Source organism: Zophobas morio, unplaced genomic scaffold (assembly GCF_036711695.1).
Source record: "Zophobas morio isolate AGI-343-1 ecotype UQ-CSIRO unplaced genomic scaffold, CSIRO_AGI_Zmor_V1 ptg000004l, whole genome shotgun sequence".
Classification (NCBI taxonomy): Eukaryota; Metazoa; Arthropoda; class Insecta; order Coleoptera; family Tenebrionidae; genus Zophobas; species Zophobas morio.
In genome coordinates this window covers 10,712,201-10,728,141 of record NW_026972109.1, presented here as the reverse complement: position 1 = coordinate 10,728,141, position 15,941 = coordinate 10,712,201, and the positions used below count along the sequence as shown (strand labels likewise).

Sequence of the window (15,941 nt, the reverse complement as noted above, 5' to 3'; positions counted from 1 at the left end):
TAATTTTCACGACGCTGGTGGTCAACGAAATTATAGTATGTCGTAAATGCAATCTCTTTAATTTATTATTTGCCAAATTCGACTTGATAAACCAGCTGTGTTAATTGTTAATTTAGTTTTCTTTCAGTGCAGACGGACATGTTGTAATCATTGGTGTTCTCGCACTGAGCAAATTGTCAGGTAGTGATTATTCTAAGTCACGATGCGAAACTGAAAGCTAACCCTTTCCGAGGACCCAGTTTCAGGTCGCGTTTCGCTTACAGTGTTCTATATTGGCTCTCGTCGGTTCAATTCTCCAGAGATTTCCAGCGTAGTTCCTCTAGTAGTACGCCGGAGAAAACTGCCTACAATCTCCATTGCACTGTAAATAATGAAAGAAATCTTCGGTTCGATCCACTAGAAACAATTCTATGTTCTGGAACCCCGAAGTTCAACCACTCGGAGATAATTGTTTTTATTCCAAGTTGTAATAATAAAATGAATTTCATCAATAACTAATTTTAGATGAATCAATCCAATTAAGTCGCAGTTCCGATTGAAACTCCTGACTCGGATCCAGTATCCAAAGTCCGGAAGTTCTGTTTCCTAATCCGGTTCCGATTCCGGTTTTGTAAATCTGGAGATCCAGACTCCGGAAGTACGTTTGGACGAACTTACATATAAGTTTCAGGTCGCACTTAAATGCTAATTGTTTGTTTGAAATCCATCTTTGTGACTTCTCAGCCGTTAAAGCGAGCGCTTAAAAATGAACACAGAGTAATTAATAAACGGAAAAATATTTATATTTGAATTTTTACAGCAGTTGTGTTTAAATATCTGAAAGCACCCCCGTCCTGCAATTTAAACGAGCTTACAATTCCGAATTCAAATACGGCGAGACTTGATTGAAATGAAAATTTTAATTTTAAAAAGCAAAATCCTTGGTTGGAGTCAACGTCACAGCGGCTTATTGATCGTCAAAGCCATCAATTGTGCAATTAAGGAAAATATTTTCGAATAAACAGAGTTTTCGCGCGTATAAATTCTGTGACGATTACTCACTACATCGATACCATTTACAGAAATGGAAGCCTTTTTACGACAAAGTTAATAAATCGCAGCCATTTTTTTAACGACCCATTATTAAATCATAAAATGCGCGATCAATAAAGTTTTAATTATTACCTACAGCGTTGCAACTTTTCCAGTCCAAATAAAAAAACACATTCGTATCAAACGACCAATTCACACAAGAACGTTTCAACAACCTATAAATTTACGCAAATCTGCCAATTCGCACAGTAACACAATTCCGCCCATACATGGTAATATCCACGTAGTTCTTTTAATTCTGTTTTTAATCATTTCAGGGCAACTGGTTTTATCTTGTAAATAAACAAGACCGCATTGTTATTAAAAAAAATTCCACAAAACCTAAATTAATTGCAACACGGTTTTAGTAAGTTTATGACGAAATACGAAAAGATCCACCGTTTACATCACACATTCGTCATAACACAATTCTTGTGCATTAAAATTTCCGGGCATCATCGTCATTCTCATACATCTTATCCGCACTTTCGTATGCAAATCGGGCCCGGGCGAGGCATCTGAGGGATAGATTACACCCTCAGGGTGTCATAAAGCTGGCAAACGCAATATGTCTGTGGAATATCTGGCCGTCTGGCTAAGCTAATTAACGATCGGGAATAAGCTTAATTTTTAAATTAAGGAAATTAAAAAATAAGATACTGATTTATGGATAAATTAAGAAGAAACGGTAAAAATGGCCATAAATATTATTCGTAGGCTTTTCCATACAGGTGTTCAGTCTCAATATAATTAACTCCAAGCTTAAAAAAGTTATTTGGCGTAAAAATCGTTTCTGTTTGTGTTTTATTTATACAGTCTTCACATTCAAGCCAATTAACTATAAAGTGCCAGTCAGAAAGTGCCAAAATATTTCTTTTTTCAATAATAATTAATTTACAAGGTTACTATATTTTTGTGGTTTTACAGCTTTGCCAAGTGAATTATGTAATTTTTGACAGCGAAAAAAGCCCGTTTTAATATTACTACGCCGCATTTTTCGGAAAGCTAGTTAATATTTGATGGACATGTAAATAGCGAGCAGACTCAATCAGGTCACGTCACTACTGTCATAACTAAAACATAACCCAGACCATATAAATTATTTAGTTCCATTTTCGCCCTATCCTTGTCGGAGGAACTTAGCGCAAACTTCCATTTCAAAACTCAATTTAGGTCTAAACTCCTCGAGGACATCCTATCACTCACTCGATCGATCCAATCAATTCAATTAAAATTTATACGAGATTTCCACGTCGGCATATTAATATTAAATTCAATGTCAAGCCGGTTTTAAAATAGCGAACCACTAATTGAAAAAATTCTTGAAATAACATTTTTTCTGATCCGAAACGTTCTAAATATAAATGCAGAGATTGTAAACAGAAGCCATGCTGTGTGCAAATTGCAAAGTGCATCTTTTTTACGCCCACGGGGTTCGTGCGGCCTCGATTTTTTATCTCTTTATTAGGTAATTTGAATAGATGGAATTCATGGTCATGGCGAGCTGGTAATCTGTGAGAGATAATGTTATTATTGTCGGGGACGTAGACGATAAACCCTTTTTACATAATTTATGGCGGCGTTGATCCTCGAAATTAGATTCGACAAAATTTTAATCGCGGCCAAAGTGGCCAGCTGATACGGCGAGAACAGATTTAGAGCTTTCAGAACTTTTGCGATAGATTTAGTTCAGGATTTGGAAATTTCAAAGTCGTAAATATAATCGACAGGATGTGGGGAATTTGAAAGCTTTCATTAAATTTTGGAGATCAAGGGTTTAATAATATTATGGTACAACATATGATAATAATAATAATTCCATTACACTGTAAAATTCTTGCTGGGTCAAAATATTTTTTATTAGATCCCTAACAGGAATTTGTATGTTGTGATGAAATTTCCACTGCGGCAATTTGTTTAAAAACTGTGCACAATAATACATATTTACAATTGAAATCAGTTCTAACTCTAAACCAGGAAAAGTAGGACGTCTTTTGTCTACAGTTTTGAAAATATTAATTTGTAGATTATTTTCTTTCTTAATATTTTTAAAGTTGAACTTACTTTTAGTTTACAAGACTAACATTTTGAATAACATTAGGAAAACAGACCATAAGCCATTAAGGGGACTCGCCAGAGGATGTGTAACAATTTTTTTATCGAGTCTCCCTCTGTCGAACTTGGCCTTTTACTTTTTTTTTTCTTGCAATGGTAATACGCTGTGAGCAGTGACTACTTTTCTTTTGTGCTGTGACTAGCATTACCCATGTTGATGACGTTATCATAAATTTTATGTATAATATGTATAATGATAGAATAAGAATTATAATATTCAGAACATATTGTTATATAACTATAACCTAGTGCTGAAGGACAAGGGGTGTTATATATTCTTCTGGTTTTTACTTTACAGCAGTTATCACAAAAGGAAAATCGTAAAATCAAATTTTATCATTTTTTTAAAGAGCTGGATTTATCGGATTATACTTATAGCCTCCGACCAATTTTTAAGGTAATTGATCAAATTAAGAACCTCATTTTTTGGCTTCGCCTACACACGGTCACTCAAAAAAATTAATGGAATAGTCAATTTATTTTATTTAATAAATAAAGAATTGCAAAACTGAACACTTTGAAATCTTGAAGACGTTTTAAAGTTATTGTGAGCATGGTAAATTGTTAATCAAAATCTATCTGTTTATGTATTTCCCCCAAAAAATGTATGACGTCAACTCAAAATTTTGCCGAATAAATTCTATAGTCTAGTTTTTACTTATATAGTTAGTATAGTAAGTGTTTATTTTTACCCTGCGGGCTTAAAAGATTCTTGACACTACAATTTTTTTGTTAACAAAAACCAAATAAATATATTTTATAAACTCCATAACTCATTTTTTTTCCTTTACCCCATCCCCCCTTGCCCCAGCCTTACTCTTGTCCTCTCCACTTCTTTCATCCATTTCACCCCTCTTCCGTCTTCATTCAATATCTCTGTCACACTCTCCTCTCTTTCTTTGCTCTCCTCACAGTCATGCAGCATGTGCTCTATCGTCTCTCGCCCTTCTCCACAAATCCTACCCATTCTCTCACCTTCGCTTACCCAAAACTTATTATTTCTTTCTTCATTTCCACACCTAAATCTCGCAATTATTATTTTTTCTTTCGCGCGCGTTTCTGTTATTATTTTTCTATAGTCTGCATTGTACCTAGATTTACTTATACTCGTTCTTCTCTCTTGTTTATCTATGTCTCTGTCACGCATACACAACTCTTCTCTCATACTCACCCCCATTTCTCTCTTTCTCTCTATTTCCATCCATGCGTATCCTAGTCTTTCATAATATCCTTGTCTACCCTTGTGATGTTCTTTCCCTGCTTCCTTTTTTTTTCCTTCCAGCCTTCATACAATATCCTACATTCCTCTTTTTCTTTCAATCTTTCATCATACTTTATAGCTCTTTTCCCAGTGTATACTTTTAATTTCTCTCGTTTACATTCTTCTCTTACTATATAGCCTGGCGTCTCTTTCGGTAGCCCTAACATCCGCCTCAAATATTTTTCTTGTACTGCTTCCATCTCTGCATATTCCTTCCATCCCCATATCTCCACTCCATACATTAATACACTCCTAACTAAACTATCAAACATTTTCATCCTTCTTCTTACGTCATGTCCAAATATTCTCTCACCTATACTCCACACCATTCCCATTATATGCATTGCTTTGACCCTTCTTTCTCTTATGTGTGCTTTTACCGTGTTAGTTGTTGTAAACTTAAATCCTAAATATTTAAACTCCTTTAGTGTGTCTATGATTCGATCTTCCCAACGCCATACTTTTTCCTCCCCTTTTCTCCCTTTTTTTCTAAACACCATCCTTTTTGTTTTTTCTACATTCACCTCCAGTTTCTTTCTTTTAAAGTATCTTTGCAGATTATTTTCATCTCATTCATTCCACATTCATCCTTCGCCAATATTACCAAATCATCTGCAAATGCCAAACACCATACCTTTTCTCTTCCCACCACAATTCTTCCCGCTTGTACTCGTCTAAACATTTCCTCGATATCGCTTATGTAACAAGCAAACAGACTGGGACTTAATGGGCATCCCTGTCTCAATCCCTTCGTCGTCCAAAACATTTCACTTTCTATTCCTCCCAGTCTCACACTAGTCACTGTCTCTCTATAAATCTCTCTTGCTGCTACAATTAACCTTTCACTCAGTCCTCTTCTCTCCATGCATTCCCCCAAACATTCTCTGTCCACCGTATCAAAAGCGGCTTTTAGGTCTACAAACAGTGCATATACCCGACCTCCTTCCTTTAGTAACTCTTTTTCTATTAGATGATGCAGGATATATACATTGTGCATAGCCCCTCTACCTCTTCTAAATCCCGCTTGACTTTCCGGTAATATACTCTTTTCGTTCATCTCTGTCACCAACCTTTCATTTAACACCATTGCGTACAGTTTATATGCCGTATTTAGGAGAGTTATTCCCCGATAATTCTCTACTTTTTCTTTATTACCCTTTTTATGAATTGGGCATATTTGCCCTACTCTCCATTCACTGGGAAAACCTTTACCCGTCCACACATCATTCATTAACTCGCTCAATCTTTCAATCATCCCATCCGTCCCAAATATCCACACTTCGTTTACCAACCCATCACTCCCCGGTGCTTTTCCTCTTTTCAGTCTTCCTACTTGTTTTCCTACTTCCTCTACTCGAATCTCAACCTCCCTTTCTCTACCACCAATCCCGGTTTTACTATCTTGCACTACCATTTTCTCTTCCTTTCCATTCACTAGTTCCATAAAATGTTTCCTCCACTGTATTACAGGTATGTTTTCACTAATCGTGATTTTGTTCTTCCGTTGTTTATTTATACACTGCCATGCCCCTTGCTCAGTTCTTATGGCTTTAATTTTTTCTTCCTCTTTTTGCTGTATATCTTCTTTCTTTTCTTTGCATCGTTTTCTATAATTATTTTTTGCTTGCCAGTACTCTTCTTTTATACCGTTCCCCTTTTTCCACCTTCGTAAACATTTCATTGCTTCTGTTTTTAAATCTCTGCATCTGCTATCCCACCATTTGTTTCTCTTTTCTAAATTTCTCGTTACAATTTCTTTTCTTATGGCTGCTTTTTCAATTTCTCTTTTTAATTCTTCCATTTTTTTTTCAGTTCCTTTTTCTTTAAATTCCACTTCCAACATTTTTTTTTTATAATGCTCAATTCCTTTTTCATTCCAAACCCATATCTTTTTCTCTTTTCCTACTTCATTCCTTAAGCATCCGCTCCCTCTACTTATGCCCCTCACATTTACTTCTAGTGGCATGTGATCGGAGTCCACTCTTTCTCCTATCTTGAATGTTTCTACCTCTTCTTCTGCTAATCCGTTTACTATTACGTAGTCTATTACCGATTCCCCTCTTTTACCTATCCAGGTAAATTCCCCCTCCTCGTCCCCTTCTTTACCCCATTCAAAACTTCCCAACCTCTTTAGTCTAGTTTTTACTTGTGGATTGTCATTACATTAATATTTTTTAGATTTGCTTAAACAGGTGGCTAAAAAAAAATTAATGAATGAATCAATTTATTTTATTGATTAAATCAGGAACGGCTCACTCCATTTTCCGAGAAAATTTTAGGAATACAATACTGTTATTATTCGTATTACACTTTACCAATCCAAGTTGATAAACATGTCGTTGCACAAATGTTGATGACGTCATCGGAAAATTGTGTAAATAAAAAACTACACTCGAAAATATGGATGTTTCATTGTACTTCAGCAGCGAGGGAAGTTCAGTCGAAACAACTTTAGACCAATTTTTTTGAGAATGTGAAACCGTCTCGGGAGTCCAAACCGTCTTTTTTAAAAATGTAAAATTTTCTCAGGGGTCCCAACAGTCTTTTTTAAAAATGTAAAACTTCTCAGGGGTGCCAAATGTTTTTTTTTTAGAATGTGAAACCTTCTCGGGGCTCGTAACTGTTTTTTTTTTATTGTAAAACCTTCTGGGGGGCTCCAAATGTCTTTTTTTAATCTGAAACCTTCTCGGGGGTCCCAACTGTTGTTTTTTAAAATGTAAAACCTTCTCGGGGGTCCCAACTGTTGTTTTTTAAAATGTAAAACCTTCTCGGGGGTCCCAACTGCCTTTTTTAAAAATGTGAAACCGTCTCGGGGTTCCCAACTACCCTTTTCAAAAATGTAAAAACTTCTCGGGGGTGTCAAATATTTTTTTTTGCAATGTGAAACCTTCTCGGGGGTCCTAACTGTTTTTTTTTTAATGTAAAACCTTCTCGGGGGTCCCGACTGCCTTTTTTAAAAATGTAAAACCTTCTCCGGGGCGCCAAATTTTTTTTACAACGTACATCATTGTCAGGGGCGCCAAAAGTCTTTTTTCAAAAATGTGAAATCTTCTCGGAACCCCAAATGTCTTTTTTTATGTGAAACCTTCCCGGGGGTCCCAACTGTTTTTTATAATTGTCTAAAACCTTCTCGAGGGCGCCAAATGTCTTTTTTATAGAATGTCTAACCTTCTCGGTTGAAATAATTAACCCCGCCCACCCACCCGCCTCTATTTCAGTGATTAATTTTATCGGCTCTGAATGAAAGGTGTAACTCATACTGTAGAGGAACAAAATTTGTCGTTAGAATAAGAAGAGGGCGGGTGGGTGTTGCTAATACTTGCTAAGATAAGATTGTTTTTAGTAAATGATATACCCTCTAATAAGAAAATAATGGGTGGGCGGGGCGACTGTTTGCTTATAAGACTCTGTAGAAAAAGCTAATCTTAGCCCCGCCCACCCACCCGTTCTCTCATTTGTCTCTTCTGAAATAAGAAATAAATCTTATAACAATTAGTACAACAAAAAAATTACGATTAGTGCTTTACTTGTTTTATAGCCAAAATTCTATTAGTTCATTTTCCCAGTATCCAGAAGAACAAATAATTATGATACGACATTTCTCAAAATTAGATAACTCCAATAATAAAAAAATATTCGAGTGAATAATTTAATAAGTAATCCGTGAACAAGTATTTTGGGTTGCATAAACACAATTTTTAAAACGGACACTATTCGTGAATCACCCTGTACAAAACAATGGATATATCTATTTTTCTGTATAACAGATATTACGCCATTTCCCACATTTAAAAATTTTACGATGACGTCATCACATTTTTGGATGGAAAGAAAAAACGCAGCCTAATATTTTTAAATAAAGTTGAAAACAGCTTTCGTTTCGAATTCAAAAGTTTCTGTAATCAAACCAGGAAATTTTGATCATTGTCCACTTTATTCTATCAAAGTATTTGGGGATTATGGAAACTCACAGTGTGGAGGTGGAGCAGTCTAAGACCCCTAGCTTCTGGGTACCGACAATAGTTTTGCGTGCGATAATACCCATAACATAAACATTTATCGTTCACTTAGGACAGCGGAGACACGAACACATTATGGAATTAATTAAAAAATTCCTGTTTCGTGTTAAGCATCGATAACACACCGCCTCCCTTGCTCCCACGGACCGCACGCCCTTGTGCCGCAATAAACAACGAGGAACGATTTTCAATTAAACCGTGTTAACTCTTCCAGAGATCAAAGCGGGACATAATTTCTCCAACTAAAAAATTAATTGCTTCGTCGGAATCCATCCCAGATTACTTAACCAATTTAAACCTTAATTAAAGAAAAACTCGTAAAGAAATTCCACAACAATCGTGTTCGCGCCATCGCTAATCTCATCCCGCCTTTCGTTTCCAGATAACCGCTCCACGCTTTCCAGTAGTGCTAAAAATCGGCCACGCCCACGGAGGTCTGGGTAAGGTGAAAGTGGACAACATCAACGATTTCCAAGACATGGCAAGCGTGGTGGCCGTCGCCGACACTTACTGCACCGTCGAACCTTACATAGACTCCAAATACGACATCCACGTTCAGAAGGTCGGCACCAACTACAAAGCCTTCATGCGCAAGTCCATCTCTGGATGCTGGAAGACCAACACCGGGTCGGCCATGCTGGAGCAGATTTCCATGCCGGAAAGGTACTGTTGGTTAATGTTGTTTGTAAACGTTCAAAACTTTGCTCCAAAGAGTTCTTCCGCCAGCATTCGTACAAACACATGAAGTTGTGTAAATGTGACAGGTACCGCACTTGGATCGACGAGGTCTCTGATCTCTTCGGAGGTCTAGACATCTGCGCCTTGGAGGTGGTGGTCGGGAAAGACGGGAGAGAGTTCATTATTGAAGTTAACGATAGCGCGTTGACTCTGCTCGGGGATTCCCAGGAGGAAGATAGAAGACATATTGCCGATTTGGTGGTGGCGAGAATGCAAGCGATTTGTAGACCGAGAACTCCCCCGAGCGAAGAGCCGGTGCCGCCACCGGTTGGACCGAGGGGGATTTTAGGGAGCTTGACGAGTCTGACGCACTCGGAGACGCCGCCTCCGAGTGCTTCGGAACATCCGCCGTTGGGGAGTGTAGGAAGGAGGGACAGTCAAGGTAGGGGGATATGTGAAATCACACTTATTGTTAATTATATTTGTCTTTATATATTCGATCACGATCTCATCTAAATTTGGTCACATTTTGAACGTTAGTTTACACACGAACCGTTCTGATCGTGACAATTACGTCGTCTTTGCTTGTGGTACTCAAAAAAAAGTTTAGGTTTTGAAATAGACTGATATTTTTAGTTCATGTTTGATTTAGGAGGCTTCGATTGAGTGAAATCTAAGCCCGCCACACCTAGAATGTTGACATTTGCTCCTTTTTAGTGCCCACGTTTCAGATATTACGTTGAAAAAGAGCAACCTGATATCGGAGTGATTACCCTGAAATTAGTATTGACTTTTAAAATTTTTAGTACTGCAGTGCATTAATTTCCGTAACGCCAACGTGATGCCGACAGCAGATAACTTCAGCGGCTTTGTAAGATAAATTCATCGTAATTATTGTAATCATAAAGTTGTTTTACACACCAAGACAAAATATGGTGACTGATTTGGGCGTTAATTTGGTAAATTCTAGAAGTGGTCGATTATCCATGCGAAATTTTGTAAATTTTGTAAATATGAAACTTATATTGCTTACTATTTTCGATGTATAAATTATATCGGGTGATTTAGAAAGAAGAATGATGAAATTAGTTCGTAATTCTGATTTCTTTTTAAACTGGATGTCTAATTAAATGGATTTCAGGCCTAAGTCAAATGTGATCCAGATGCCCCACTATACCGAGTGCCTGGAAAATAGCGGATTAACCCTCCGCTACGCTCATAACAATTTGTGAGTCTGGGAAAAATATTAAAAAAAAGCAACTAAAAATGTTTGACGTACCAAAAATTGTCAAAGTTTTCAAAACCCTACGTTTAAAATGTTCGCAATTAATTTTAGACCCCTGATATTTTATTTTCGGATAAATTTAAAGGAATCTGAAGTTTTGTTGCTGGATGAACCGGAAAAAAATCTTTTGAGCTTTTAGTGTTTTATTTTTTATGAATATGAAAAAGTCTCGAGTGTCGCAGGGTTTTTTTTAATTCGGGAGACTCTTGGGTACCCATGCTGTATTATTTTGGGAGCCCATGGAGATTTTTTTTGTAGATTATTTAGAACAATTTTGGGAGACTTTGTTTTTGGAAAATTCTAAGCTGACCTGTTTTTTTAGTTAATTTTGAGACCCCCATTTTTTTTTTAATTTAAAACCTTCTGGGGTTCTAGCTATTGCTGTTTGGAATGAATTTGAAAGTGCTTTGTAGCCTCTAGTGTCGTTTCTTATAATAATTTAATGAAATTTCTTTGAAGATACGTCATTTACTGAAATCAGTCTTATCTTAGCAGGTACTAGCCCCGCCCACCCGCCCTCTTTTTCTTAGAGGGTACCTCATTTGCCAAAATCAGTTTTATCTTAACAGGTACTTACCCCCCCCACCCGCCCTTTATTTTCTTAGAGGGATCTCATTTACCAAAGTCAGTCTTACCCACCCTCTCTTCTCTTAGAGGGTATGTCATTTGCCAAAATCAGTTTTATCTTAACAGGTACTAGCCCCGCCCACCCGCCCTCTCTTCTCTTAGGGTGTATCTCATTTGCCAAAATCAATCTTATCTTGGCAGCTACTAGCCCCGCCCACCCACCCTCTCTTTTCTTAGAGGGTACGTCATTGCCAAAATCAGGTTTATCTTAGCAAGCTAACTTTTACAAAAAATGATAAAAATTTGGAAACATTACGAGCTTACTTATATACAGGAATTTTGAACATCTTCTCTAGTATTTAGTTGGTTATGCTTTAATGGATTTTTCTTATGTTGGTTTTGTTTTTGTATAGGTATACAAAATTTATAAATTTCTTATTAAATGATTTTTTGTTTATTTATTAATGAAAAATAACAGCTCGTTTTATTGATAATCATGCACAACGAATAATGACTACTGGTTGTCATGGTTATTGTCCTAAAAAAGGTGCAGTGTTGCCAATTTTATTTTTATTATTATTTTGGGACTCCTGTAACCCCCGTATATAACGTACTGAAGAGTTAATCCGCCATTTTCCAGACACTCGGTATAGTGTATAGTATTGTTCAATCAAAATCCCCACTAAAAAGTGGATGACGTCAGTTCAACTGAAGTCTTAAATTTCAGTTAAAAAAAAACATTTATAATAAATTAATCTACAAAATGTCACACAAACAAACAAAGAAATAAAAACAATGAAATTGATTCAAGAAATGAAAAGTTAATTAACAAAGTACACCCGGTATAATTACTAAGACAGATGTCATTGTAGACTGACAATTAAATTCACATTAAAACATATCAGAATTACGAAATTAGGTAAGTCTTCAAATTTGAAGTTTAATATCTTAAAAAATGTGATTCAGAATTTTTTTTCACCAATTTTTTAAGATAATTTCCCATACTATTGCAAAAATTTTAGATCTTCAAATTTTAAGAACGCTAAAATTTGATGACGTCATCACAAATATTGTAAAGAGAAGAGAGGGCGGGTGGGCGGGGTTAGTACCTGTTAAGATAAAATTGATTTTGGCAAATGACATATCCTCTAAGAAGCAGAGGGTGGGTGGGCGGGGCTAGTAGCAGCTAGAACGAAATCGATTTTGGCAAACGAGATACCCTCTAAGAATAGAGAGGGTGGGTGGGCGGGGCTAGTACCTGCTAAGATAAGATTAACTTTGGCAAATGAGATACACTCTAAGAATAGAGAGGGTGGGTGGGCGGGACTAGTGCCTGCTAAGATAAGATTAAATTTGGCAAATGAGCTACACTCTAAGAATACAGAGGGTGGGTGGGCGGGGCTAGTGCCTGCTAAGATAAGACTGACTTTGGCCTCTAAGATAAAACCTATCTAAAATGTGCAAAAAATATTCTGTGTTTTATTAATCTAATTGAATCTTATATGTAAGTTTTTGGAAAAAAATGTAAAAATTGCACACGTTTTAAGATTATTAATCATCCCTTTCAAAAAAGGAAAACGTTATTTCAAAATTTTGTAGGTAAATATAGCTTGAAATCTGTAGCCATGATTATCTGGATGACCGTAAAAAACAAAATTAGTGACAGTAAATTTTACAGGTTGTTTCAGAAATTATGAAACGATTGTTTTTAATAATGGCCGGAAATTATCAAGTGATTTTTTAAATTTCTGTTCTAGTTGGCCATGACGCCATCAACCGTTTTAATTGCACTAATTACGTACGCGTCATGGACAACTAGCACAGAAATTTAAAAAAATCACACGATAACATTGATTTAATGATTACAGAACATAGAGTAGGATCTGTAGATTATTTTTTACAATTGTTTATAGAGTATTCTTAAAAAATTATTAATTTTGTTGAATAAATAAAAAGTGAATTGTCAATTTTGTCCACGGTACTATGTTTTAATTTTAATATACAGGGTGACTCACTAAACAAACTGAAGTTGTACGGTTATTTGAGAGTTATATAATAACTTTATTTTCAACTATACAGAGTGTTCTGTTTTTAAGGTGTAACACACAACTTAAACGTTTGAAATGAAATACCCTATATTTCAATGTGAAACTGATTTACCTCTTCTTAAGTTTTTTAATCAAATCACACTTTATTTTTATTATCTTGAATTTTCTTAGCAGTGTAAGGCTTCACAAAAAAAATCGCAGTAGGATTAATTAACCTCTGTAATTTTTTTTTACGGAGAGATAAATAAAGATACACTTAAATAAAGCTACGTTTTAATATAGAGCGTTTATAAAAGATATATGATATTTCAGTTTTTTCCATTTTTTCTGTTTCTGATTTTTGTTAACCATTTCTATATTTTAAGTTGTTCATTATTGATCGATTTTTCCTTTTTTAAGAGACACATCAACATAGTGAAAGAAGGAGGACAGAAAATAGAATAAGATTCTGTAATAAAATGCAGGATATCCTATTTGAAAAAGACTGAAAAAACTGAAAAATCAATGTTCGAAATTTGTACGTTTTATTATTTTTTATAAACACACTGTATATTAAAATGTGATTTTATTGAGACCACAACTTTTCATTGCTAAAAAAATTCAAGAAAACTAGAATAACGTGGCAACGTCGCATCCGAATTTTAAAAAGAAACTGCGATTATAAAGCCTACGAAGATGCTAATGAGAATATGTAAAAATATTTTAGGGCATCTGAACTTCTGATCGTACAGCTTCAACCTATGACTTTTTTTTCTATTTTTAATAATTGGTGATATATCAGGGACCGTGAACTTAGTGACTCACCCTGTATATATAAATTGTTAAAAGAAATACAGCATTAAATTTTGTGCTTTATAAAGGAAACTGTAAACTCTAAATAACTGTGGATAATGTTTTTAATGCAATGACCTACATTTGTATTAAAAGTAGTTCTTGGGACCAAAATTGTTTTTGTTCAAAATTTCTATTAATTTTCGAATGCTGTAACCTCGTAAAATTTATTTATATATTTTTATTAGTTCTAACGTATTTTTAATTTTTTTTTAAGAGACTACAATGAGAAATTCACAATATTTGAAAGAATCTTTATTTTTTGCGACACAGTACTCCAAAATTAAACTACACCAAGACATTCCAATTTTTCTGAATCCAAATATATAAAAATAACCCTGTCAAAAAATTAGAACGCAGTAAGACAGACTCTTGGCTGCCAGCTCAACCGTCTCTAACACTTTGATATATTACATAAACTGAGTTTCAGCCTAATTGAATACCAAATGCGGAAATAGGGGGTGAGCTAAGTTTCTCGAACATCCGGTGTGTGTACCTTCATTTATTATAAAGTGCCTCACCTTAAAATTCACCCACGAGTTGTGACTAGTTGATTGTTTTATTTCAAATCCAATTATAACTGTCAACAGTCTTATGTACAAATAACCAAATAGTATTTCAAGCAAAGGTGACTTTAATCAAGATCATTTTCGATAGCACCATATTTACTTTTGCTTTGTAGATTTTGTTCTGACATTTATCACATGTAGGTAGGTCTACGTGCCCTGAATTATAAGTACATTGCCTTGTAAATATTTATGTTATATATGTTAAATTTTCATAATATATTCCGCTTTATTTTTGATTAAGAATGTGGTTGCAACTTTTCAAAGTCTATTTTTAGTAGGAGTTGAGTGCAAGTACTAAAACAAAAACTGTGTACATATATGTAAATGTGTAATATGTGGTTGCTTCAGCGTCCCAGACCAGCACGGTTAGTAGCAGCGGACCCAGCACTGGCCGTCTTCCAGATCCTCCACCTCGACCGTTCCAGCGCCAAGGCAGTCAACAACAAGCATCGACCGAAGACACCGAAGACACAATGAAGAACTTAAGAAAGACATTCGCCGGCATCTTCGGCGACATGTAACCTCGTTAATTAAAAAAGAACGACTGTTTGCTTTTGAATCACAAAACCAGACAGGCCAAAGCAATATACCTGCATAAAAGGTGTGTTACTCCACTGCCTAGGGCCAGGTACTCGTGGGAAGTACCTTTTGTTATGTTTAGCCTAGTTGTTAAATTGGATGTATAAGTTACTCAGTGTAATCGTTACTAGACGTTTTGTTATGGGATAGAGTGAGATACTTAAGGGGCTAATTGAACACATCCTCTTTCCCTTCTCTGTAGTACTTTTACCAAATGTAAAATGACAATATTATTGTAATCCCGCTCCAGCACTCCTCTCTGTAACCGTTTCGTCAACTTATTGTTAGAATGTGGGTTGTTCATCGATTGTTAGAGCAACGAATGTTTATAATAACGTTTCGGAGGATTGTTGCACTCGCCATAGCCCGAAAATTCTACAAACGCACAGAAACCGAAACCCCAAGTGCGCAGCGTCCCAGCTTCTTCGAGAAAACCCGTCGTGCCTTTGTAGAATTTTTAGCTTATAGCAGACGATTCTCGGGTTTATCTTTTGCGATCGGGAACGGTGAGGTTGCGCACACTGGACCGATCCACCAGATAAGCCTCAAGAGTATGACTTACATTGTAATAATTAGATTTTACATGATCTGTAGTCTAGATTAAGTAGTACGTTGTCTCCTGTACCACGTTTGTTAATAAGCCTTCAAATTTTTTGATAATATCAGTAGCTGGCTACGATGTTTTCAAACCATTATCGTTACATTATCGTGAGTTGAAGCATTAATAAGAGTCTGTTCGCGTTCATATATCATATCAGACTTATTTGTAAGGTTCGCTCAGTGTTGACTTGCATATCCACTATGTGTGTTTTTTTGGAGACAACAACTCGAGGTTGTGTAGTAGCTCAGCTTAATAATACGTTCGGGCATATTGTATAGTGTTATATCGATGGAAATACAATAAACAACTCAACAATT

At 35.8% G+C, this 15,941-nt stretch overlaps 1 protein-coding gene across 1 annotated transcript in view; it reads left to right on the top strand.

The window, feature by feature from the left end:
- The window catches only part of LOC135135918 (synapsin), a 107,038-nt gene extending 91,097 nt beyond the window's left edge, over window positions 1–15,941 (top strand). Inside the window, exons 9-11 of the mRNA XM_064065040.1 lie at window positions 8,849–9,129; window positions 9,231–9,586; window positions 14,793–15,941. Of these exons, the coding sequence (XP_063921110.1) occupies window positions 8,849–9,129; window positions 9,231–9,586; window positions 14,793–14,965 (810 nt within the window). The 3' untranslated portion in view covers window positions 14,966–15,941. The remainder of the gene's footprint in view (window positions 1–8,848; window positions 9,130–9,230; window positions 9,587–14,792) is intronic.